The sequence below is a fragment of the Orycteropus afer genome, unplaced genomic scaffold (genome assembly GCF_000298275.1).
Source record: "Orycteropus afer afer isolate SDZICR_OR568_19922 unplaced genomic scaffold, OryAfe1.0 scaffold00175, whole genome shotgun sequence".
NCBI lineage: Eukaryota > Metazoa > Chordata > Mammalia > Tubulidentata > Orycteropodidae > Orycteropus > Orycteropus afer.
The window spans coordinates 1,851,173-1,860,572 of NW_006921762.1; the positions used below are offsets into that span (position 1 = coordinate 1,851,173).

At 44.4% G+C, this 9,400-nt stretch overlaps 1 protein-coding gene across 1 annotated transcript in view; it reads right to left on the bottom strand.

Moving 5' to 3' along the window:
• Positions 1 to 4,976, bottom strand: part of TNN (tenascin N) — an 83,365-nt gene extending 78,389 nt beyond the window's left edge. The window contains exons 1-3 of the mRNA XM_042781814.1: positions 4,568 to 4,976; positions 2,388 to 2,762; positions 212 to 475 (exon numbers count right to left, since the gene is read on the bottom strand). Coding sequence (XP_042637748.1) covers positions 212 to 475; positions 2,388 to 2,762; positions 4,568 to 4,976 — 1,048 coding nt within the window. The remainder of the gene's footprint in view (positions 1 to 211; positions 476 to 2,387; positions 2,763 to 4,567) is intronic.
• Positions 4,977 to 9,400: the final 4,424 nt, after the last annotated feature.

The following is a 9,400-nucleotide window of genomic DNA, read 5'->3' on the forward strand; positions in this document are numbered from 1 at the left end:
GAAGGAAGATGGGGCAATCTACTTCCGTAGTGATACTGCCTCGGAAACCCAAGGAGGGGTCGCTATGAGTCGGGGCCAACTCGATGGCGCATAACAACAACAACAACAATAAGGGCAATGGTCTGACTAGTACAAGTATATTTGTGGGGACAGTGGGAGAAGAAGTTAAAACAGGGCCTCCTCTGGGAAACATGGGCAGATGTGTGCTCACCTGTGGTGGCGAGTAAATGCTGTGGGCTGCTAGAAAGCCCTTTCTTCACATTGCGCAGGGTGACTATGTACTTGGTTCCAGGCAGCAAACCAAGGATATCATAGCTGTTCTGTTCCTTGGGCACTTGGATCTGCTTCCCAGAGAGTTCTTTCCCCATTGGATAGTAGCTGAGGAGGTAGTGGTCCACATCACTGGAGGGCTCCCAGCTCACCAGCAGGGAATCCTCTGTGCTTTTGAGCAGCTGCAGGCCCTGGGGGGAGACCACTGTAGGAAGAAGGTGGGTTGAAAGGGTAGGGAGGTGGAGAGGGTAGGGAGAGAAGAAAGGGAATTCATAGCCAATGAGTATATATTGAACATCTGCTAGTCCCAGGGTGGTGTGAATGGTTAAGCTGTTAACCAAAAGGTTGACAGTTGGACAAAACACAAAATCATAAAAAAAAAAAAAAATTAAAATGACCAGGTGTGCTGGTCTGATAGAGTCTGATGAGACATCTGAGACTATGGTCCCGAGCCACCCTTCAGGTCTGCAATTAAACTCACTGCTATGGCTTCCAGCCAAGCAATAGACAGGCATATGGGGTGAACATTTACATCAGGCAGATACACTACGTAGAGAGATCAATTATGGGCGATCAGAAGGGCAATGTTTGCACAGGGAGACAGCTGGTGGGGGGAGCTCATGGGAGGGAAGGACACAGGGAAGAGGTAATTAAGGAGAGGAAGTGGGAAGAGAGCTGTTACATTGTGGGGAATTGCAGTCAATGTCATGAGACAAAACGTGTATGAACTGCTGTATGGAAAATGAATTTGCTCTGTGAATTTTCACCCAAATCACAATAATAAATAAATAAAGGTTGGCAGTTTGAGTCCATCCACAGGTGCCTTAGAAGAAAGGCCTGATGATCTACATCCAAAAAATCAGTCACTGAAAATCCTGTGGAGAACAGCTCAACTCTGACATATAAGAAGAGGTTACATGACTCAGTCCATTCTATGGCAACTGGTTTACTATATACATAGAACACTGTGATGGTGGCTGTGGAAGATATAGACAGAGCCTGTATGAGGCAGCATTCCTGATGCCCTCCTCCCACCAGAAGTTATTAGTTATCTGATTAGGAGGCAATATCGACCTATGACCCTTGGATCATATAAGACCAATAGTTCTCAAAGCTCTGACCCAGTGGCATCATAGAGGGGTGTCAGCGGTGTGTGGACTGCACCAAGTGACACTGTCAGAGGTGTGACACCAGAAGGACTGTCTATAAAATTTTTATAGTGTTTCAGCAAGAATATATATTTTTTTAATTATAAATCCCTGTAGTTATAACAACAAAAACATTTTTCATAAGCCCAGCTTACACGTATTAATATACCTATATATTTAAAACTCAATGTTAATTTACTTTTTGAAGCTTCTAAAGGGCTTCAGAGCTGTCATTATTACCCAATTACAATGAGGCATCAAATCACGTAGTTTCTTCTGTACGCATGACAAGTACGTGCTGTTGTTTTCCTTGCTGCCTGTGTTTTTTATTGTCACTGGTTTTGTCCGATTTTCTGGTGTTTTAGCTACAATATTGTAATTAGCATTTGTAAACCTGTGTCAGCAACTTTTTTGAGAATGAAGTAGTAATTAAAGGGAAAGGAGAAAAATCAAAATAGGCTTCCACTCACTTACTAATAATGCTGTAACTAATAATGTTGCAATCCAATGTAGAAAGATTTTACAAAACAATTTCATTGCTAGTTTCATATCATCTAAGAAACATTACATTTAAGCAACTATATTTATCGCACATTGTTCTATGATTAAAATTGATAATAAACATTACTAAGGATTCTGTACGGTCTGGTGAGGGGAAGGGGAATTGACACCATGAGTTACTGCACTGGGTGACACCAACCTAGTGACTGCCTCCGTTCTTCTCCCAGATCAGCATCACTTGGCAACTTGTTAGAAATGCAAATTATCGGGTTCTACCCCAGATCTGCTGGATCAGAAACTCTGGGGTGAGGCCCAGCAATCTGTGTTTTAACAAGCCCTGATTGTGATGTAAGTTAAAGGTTGCCATCCTGCCTAACACAGGATAACGGATGGTTAAAGGGTTCGGTGGAGCTCAGGGGTGCAGGGAAGGAGAAAGTCAGGTGGGCCATGGCGCATCTCTGGTCTCACCCTGGGCACAGTCGAGGCCCTTGAAGCCCTCCTCGCAGTAACACTCGCCCGTATCGCAGAAGCCGTGGCCGCTGCAGTCTCCTGGACACCGCCGCTCGCTGCAATCCTCCGAGGTGAAGTCCTCGTGGCACTGGCAGGCACCGCGCACGCACACACCGTTCCCGCTACAGTTCTCGGGGCAGGCGGGGTAACCGCAGTCATCCCCTACGTAGGGCTCGTCGCAGAGGCAGTGCCCGTCTACGCAGCGCCCGTGGCCGCTGCAAGCTCCGGGGCAGGAGGGCCGCTCGCATTCGGCACCCTCCCAGCCCTGCTCGCAGTGGCAGCTGCAAGTCCCCAAGGAGAAGGTCCCATGGCCGCTGCAATACCGACTCAGATCTGGGGAGGAAGAGGAAAGGCAGTAAGTTGACCACTGAGGGGTCGTGGGCGGGCCTCCTTCCTTGGAGACCCGGAAGAGCAGGCTGGTGATTTCTGGGGTGGTACGCAGTTCTTTCTTTGGGGCAGAGTGGGGCTCCAGAAGGGAGACGGGAGTCCGTGCTTTCCAAACTGGGTCAGATTTGCACCTTTCCTCTGGTCTCTGCCTGAAAATCTACCCGAACCAACCTTCTTCCCTCTCCCTTCTCATCCCACCGCTCGCGGGAATTCTAGTTCCTTTCCCTGAGTGGTGGTAATTATTTAGTACCATTTTTCAAAGGGCCTTAAATGTCCCAAGAGCTCTGGTGGTGTAGTGCCTAAGGCATTTGACTGCTAACCAGAAGGCTGGCAGTTCAAACCCACCAGCCACTCCTTGGAAGCAATTGGGCAATCTACTTCTGTAGAAATGCCACCTGGGAAAGTCTAGGAGGGGTCACTATGAATCAGTTTGGGTTGTTTTTTGTTTTTTTTAAATGTCCCAACCTGGATGTCAGCTTAACAGTTTACACTAAGGGGGAAGGGCTGTTATCCCCGCTGGGATGCAGGTGGGATCAGGGATAGACAGGAATTTGTGCTTATCCTGGCTGACTGGGGCTGGCCCAGCAAGGCTGGGTCCTGTAAAATAAATCCAAATTGAAGCTGGAAAAGTGGTTACAGACTGACCTGTAGAAGCTACAAAATAACCCAGTCTAATTTCAATTAAGAGTTAGAGGAGGGAGTGGATTAGCCTAGGTTCCCTCTCTGACCCTATATATGCAAGAGGCAGTTGAAGTCATCAGCCCTTGTCTTGGGCCCCAGTTCCTGCTTCTCAGAACACCTCTTTCCTTCTTAAAAACACTTTCAAAGCTCCACCAGAACAGTGCCCTCATTGTATATTCATGGTATTGTCCCCAGTGCCTAGTTTTGTATCTGGCATATAGTTGTTGTTGTTGTTGTTGTTATGTGCTGTCGAGTCAAACCCGACTCATAGCGACCCCTCCTTGAGTTTCCGAGGCAGTATCACTACGGAAGTAGGATTGCCCAACCTTCCTTCCGAGGAGTGGCTGGTGGGTTTGAACCGCCAGCCTTCTGGTTAGCAGGCAAGTGTCTTAGCCACTATGCTACCAGAGCTCCCTGGCATATAGTAGGTACTTCTATTGAGAGCAATTTCTTCAGGCAGAAAAATCTATCCCAAAGTACCATCCATTATCATCTGCATAGCCTGTGCATAGCCTGGACAGTTTATGTTTTGCTTTGTTTTGTTTTATAAAAGGGAGAGAGGTGAACCCTCACTATTTGTAAAGTCAAATTGTAGTACTTAATTACTGATAAAATAGCTACAATTCGCTGAATATCTACTACAGGCCAGGAATCTTGTATACAGCATCTCCAGTTCTCAAAACTATACTTAACAGTTTAGGAAACTTGAAGGGATTTGCCCAAAGTCACACCCCTGAAAAGTGGTATAACTGGTAGTAGTCCATTCTGGCTCCAAAGTCCTTATCTTTCCTCTCCATCCCATTGCTTCCCCTTTGAGTAGAGATTGGATTCACAGGTAGAGTGGCCCCTAGGGACTTTTTCATCTGAAAGCTTTAACCCAGGAATCTAAACTCATTCCCTTAGCTGCTGGTAGATTGTGCTAGTGAATAAATGAAGAAATAGCAAGGACATAGCCCTACAGAGAAAACCCAGAGTGAGAGAGGTGAGAAGTCTCAAAAGGCTCATGCAGGCAGTGGAACACCTGGTGCTCATTAAATATTTGTTGAATGAATACTAAGTAGCAAGCTTACCAGCAGTGCCTTGGCAGCAGCGATGGACACTACACTGCTCCTTTATCTCCACCATCTCTTCCTCTAGCTTCTTCACCCGAGCCAGTAGGTCCTGGACGCTGCCTGCCAGCTCGCAGTCCTTCTGTGGTGTCTGAAGTCGGATATTATGCCTGAAGATGATGTTCTGTTCCTCCCCAGCCTCCCCTGGAGCCAGGAGAGAGGCCCCATGGTCACTGAGGGGCTGAGGCTCAGCTTCCACTTGCACCAGGGCAGACTTGGACATGTCAATTTTGTAGGTGTGGCTGACGGTGACCTGTTGCTCTTTGTTGCTGCAGTCCTGGGACTCCGGAGTAGCTGGAGCAGAGGCTGCCAGGAGCATGGAGCCAAGCAGGAGCCCCAGGGGGAAGCAGAGCAAACCCTGGAGACTCATTCTTGGAGAGAAGGGGTACAGACCCTCCAGGAAACCTGTGTCCAGAGAAATACAAAAGACCACAGCACTTTGTTGAGGGAAATTGGCCTTTGTAATGGAATTTAAGCATTCACAGGAAGCTGAGAAAATCAGCAAAAAGAGTTCCTTCTCTGTCTCCTGAGGTCCTGAGCCAAATTATTTTCTATTCCTTAATCACACATTGCACATTCCTGCCTCCTGTCTTTGCTTACACTGTGCACTCTGGATGCCTTTCTCTTTGCTTCTAGTTCTATACTCACCTACACTTTAATAACAAGGAGAATTATTAGCTTATAATAATTATTACCTTGTAATTGAGGGCCTACTGTGTGCCAGACGCTAATCCCATTGATCCTTTAATCATTACATCAACCCTAATATCATCCTCCCCATTAATAAAAACAATATTAACTATATAGAGAGCATTTGCTATGTGCCAGGCATTATTCTAAGTGTTTTACATAGATTAACTCATTGAATCCTCATGATATTGCTTTGTGGCATATACTGTGATTACTGCCATTTTACAGATAGGGTAACTGAGGCACCACTACCTTAAATGACTTGCGTACAGGCACACAACTAAGAGTGGCAGGATTTGAACCCAGGCAATCTGACCTCAAGAGTCCATGCTCATCACCACTATGCCATAATGCTTCACACAGATGAGCTTCGAGAGGTTAAGCAAGTTGGCCTGCGTAGCACAGCTGGTAAGGGCAGAGCCTATACTCAGACCCAGGTCCACGCACTCCAGGGGCAGTGTCCTTCTCACAACCCTTGCTTTCCAGCCAGCAAAATATAAGAACTTCCAATAAAAATCCTCCACCAAATCTCTCTCATGCCCCCTCATGCCCTGGAAACAAGCTTTCTTCCGCTAAGCTTTCTGAGAAATGTATTGTTCCCCCTATGGTGGTTTCTTGACAGTTTACTTTATGTTACATGTTACTTTGCCTGTATCTTATCTCCCCCCTAAGCTATAAATCTCTTAATGACAGGATCCAAGGTTGGGTCATCTTGGAGCCCTTTTAAGGCTGGAGCACACCCACCCATAGAGGGGTTTAGCTACTGGTACTCAAACAATTAGTGCATGAATGGCCAGGTTTGTCAGGTCAACCAGCCCAGGGCAAGTCATTAGGTTTTGCTTCCTCTGCCACTTTGGTGACTTGTGCCTAAGACATTTGTCTGCTAACCAGAAGACTGGTGGTTCAAACCCACCATCCACTTCTCAGAAGGAAGATTGGGCAATCTACTTCTGTAGTGATACTGCCTCGGAAACCCAAGGAGAGGTTGTTATGAGTCAGATACTACTCGTCGGCAGTGAGTTTGGTTGGTTTTTTTTTTTTTTTTTTTTGGTGACACCAGGGGATGACCTGGGCCTTCACCAATGTAGTAAGCAACAGAACCCCTCTCCCTGGCCAGTTTCCCTTATGTGCCCAACCTCCATGATGTGATATGGCCCATTCTCTGTGAAGGCACAGCAGACCATAAGAGACCTAGTTCGCTGCTCACACTCACTCACAGGTACCTCAGCCATGAGAGCACATCTCATTCAAGCTTTCAGAGCAGCAGTCATCTAGAAACTGGTCTGCAGAGCTGCCTCTTGACAATGGGCTTCATGCCCAACTCCAGACTCAGAAGCATTTGTACTAGAGAGTCTGAAGAAGTAAGCCTACTCCTTTCCTTGTAACTATGCCCCAGTCGTGCCCAGGTTCGCTCTTCCAAGGAGCTCATCCCTGTGGTGAGAAGCAGCTATGATGGAAAGACAAATTAGAGGGATCCTAGACATCTAACCTTGCAAAGGCTGTTTATTCTGAGCTTCAGTTTCCTCATCTGGAAAGGGGAACACATCATATGTAAAAAGCATTTAGCCCTATGCCTAGCACATAATACCAGTCACCTTCTAGGCAATTCTGACTGCTGCATGTCAGAGTAGAAGTGTGCTCCATAGGGTTTTCAGTGGTTGATTTTTTGGAAGTAGGTCACCAAGCCTTTCTTCCGAGGCATCTCTGGGTGACTGAATCTCCAACCTCTCAGCTTAGAACACTAACTATTTCTAACACCCTGAGACTCCAGCCCATAATAAGTGTTCAGTAAAACTTTCAAGGTTTGTTTGGTTCTTAATCAACTACTGAGTGTGACTTCCTTTTCTTTCTACTCTTTGTGAAGGATGATGCCTACACTGAAGAGCACACAAAGTACGCTGTATGGCTTAGTGTATTGTAAAAGCAACAGCTATGTAGCCACCACCCAAGTTAAGAAATAGAACATTACTAGCATCCTAGAATTCCCCTACATGCCCACACCAGATGTGGTCTCTTTTCCAGCTCAGTACTTGGAATCAGCCAGGTCACAACCAAAAGAACTGTCCTTGACAGACAACTACATTGGTCCAAAAAGGAATAACCATTCCCAGAGTTTCAGCCAAATTCTAACACTGTAAATGTTTTAACTTTTAAAAGTCATTCTTTTAGTATCAGAAAGTAGAGGAAATGGAGGATGAAGGGCACTGGCACAATTATTATGAAAAATAACAATAAGAATTGATGCACTTAAGATACACTTCCAGTAAGATGGTGGAATAGGCAGACAAGCTACACAGATCCCCTTCAACAAAGAAAAGATAAACCAACTGACAAAGCCCTGAACTTTGAAAGAAAGTATACAGAAGTGGATTAGGCACCAACTAGTGGAAGAACCTACATGAAAACACTGAGTTTGGAGACAGACAGAGTGGATTATCAGTTACTCTGACGGCACCAATAGTCTGAATATTTCCAAGTGGGGTTGGGACCTGAGAATGGACCTAAAGATCAGCCCTGGTCACCAATGGCTGCAGTGATGACTGCGCTGCTGGCCCATGACTAGGAAGGCAAACAGCAAAGAGGGAGACAACCTGAGCTGTGGACTTTCAGCTGTCCGGAGGGTGCAGCCATTTTGATTATTTACAAGCAGTGGCCATTTTGGATATTTAAAGTGACTGAGGGTATAACCATTTTGAATGTTTACAAGTGGTGGCCATTTTGGATGTTTAAAGTGGTTGAGGGTACAGCTATTTTGAATGTTTGCAAGAGGTGGCCATTTTGGATATTTAAAGTGACTGAGGGTGCAACCATTTTGAATGTTTACAAGTGGTGGCCATTTTGGATGTTTAAAGTGGTTGAGGGTGCAACTATTTTGAATGTTTGCAAGAGGTGGCCATTTTGGATATTTAAAGTGACAGCATTCTCATTTGTATTTCAGAGTCTCAGAGACAACAAAGCATCACAGTCCACACAAAGAACCAAGAGAAACAAGGGACCAGGATACAGACCCAGAACACATTCCTAAGAAAGAAGCAGCATTGGGACTCCCTCATAAGGAATTAAAAAGAATTATATTTAGGTATCTTTAACAGATTGAGAGAATCAAGGAAAACACTGACAAAACTGAGGAAAACACAGAGAAAACCCTAGCACTATTTCGAAAGACAATACAAGAACAAAATGATAAAATAAATGAAAAATTAGAAATGATACAAACTCTACAGATAGAAATCCAGAAGATTAATACTAGATTTTCAGAAATAGATAACACTTTGAATGGGCAAAGGAATAGAATTGAATCAATAGAAGATGGAAGACAGGATCAGAAAGACTGAAGACAAATGCCTCAGTACTTCTTTAAAAAGGGGTCAATCAGAATAAAGATCAAAACAAAATGAAGACACCCTAAGGTTCATGTGGGATACCATCAAAAGGAATAACCTACATATAATGAGAATTCTAGAACAGGAAGAGACAAATAAAACCACAGAGAAAATTGTCAAAGATTTATTGGAAGAGAAATTCCCTGGTATGATGAAAGGTGAGAATATATCCAATCAAGAAATCCAACAAACACCAAACAGGATAAACCCCAAAAGAAAATCACCAAGACATATCATCATCAAACTAACAAAACCAAAGACAAAGAAAGAATCTTGAAAGCAGCACAGGAAAAATGAAAAGTTACTTACAAAGGGCAACCAATAAGACTTAGTTCAGATTTCTCGGCAGAAACCCTGCAGGCGAGTAGACAAAGGGATGGTATATATAAAACCTTGAAAGAAAAAAATTTCCAACCAAGAATTATATACCCAGTGAAACTGTCCCTCAAATATGATGGTAAAATTAAATTTCCAGATAAGCAGAAATTAAGGGAATTTGTTAAAACCACATCAACCTTACAAGAGATGCTAAAGAGAGTCCTTTGAACAGAGAACCAACAACAGCAAACAGCAACCGACTATTAACACACGTGATGACATAACCCAGAAAGCAACCCAGCTATGGAAGTATCCAAAATAAATAAGCCTACAAGATTGTAAACAGGGGACCAGAGACATCAATTGACAAATGAGGACAACTACAAATCAAAAAGAGGGAAAA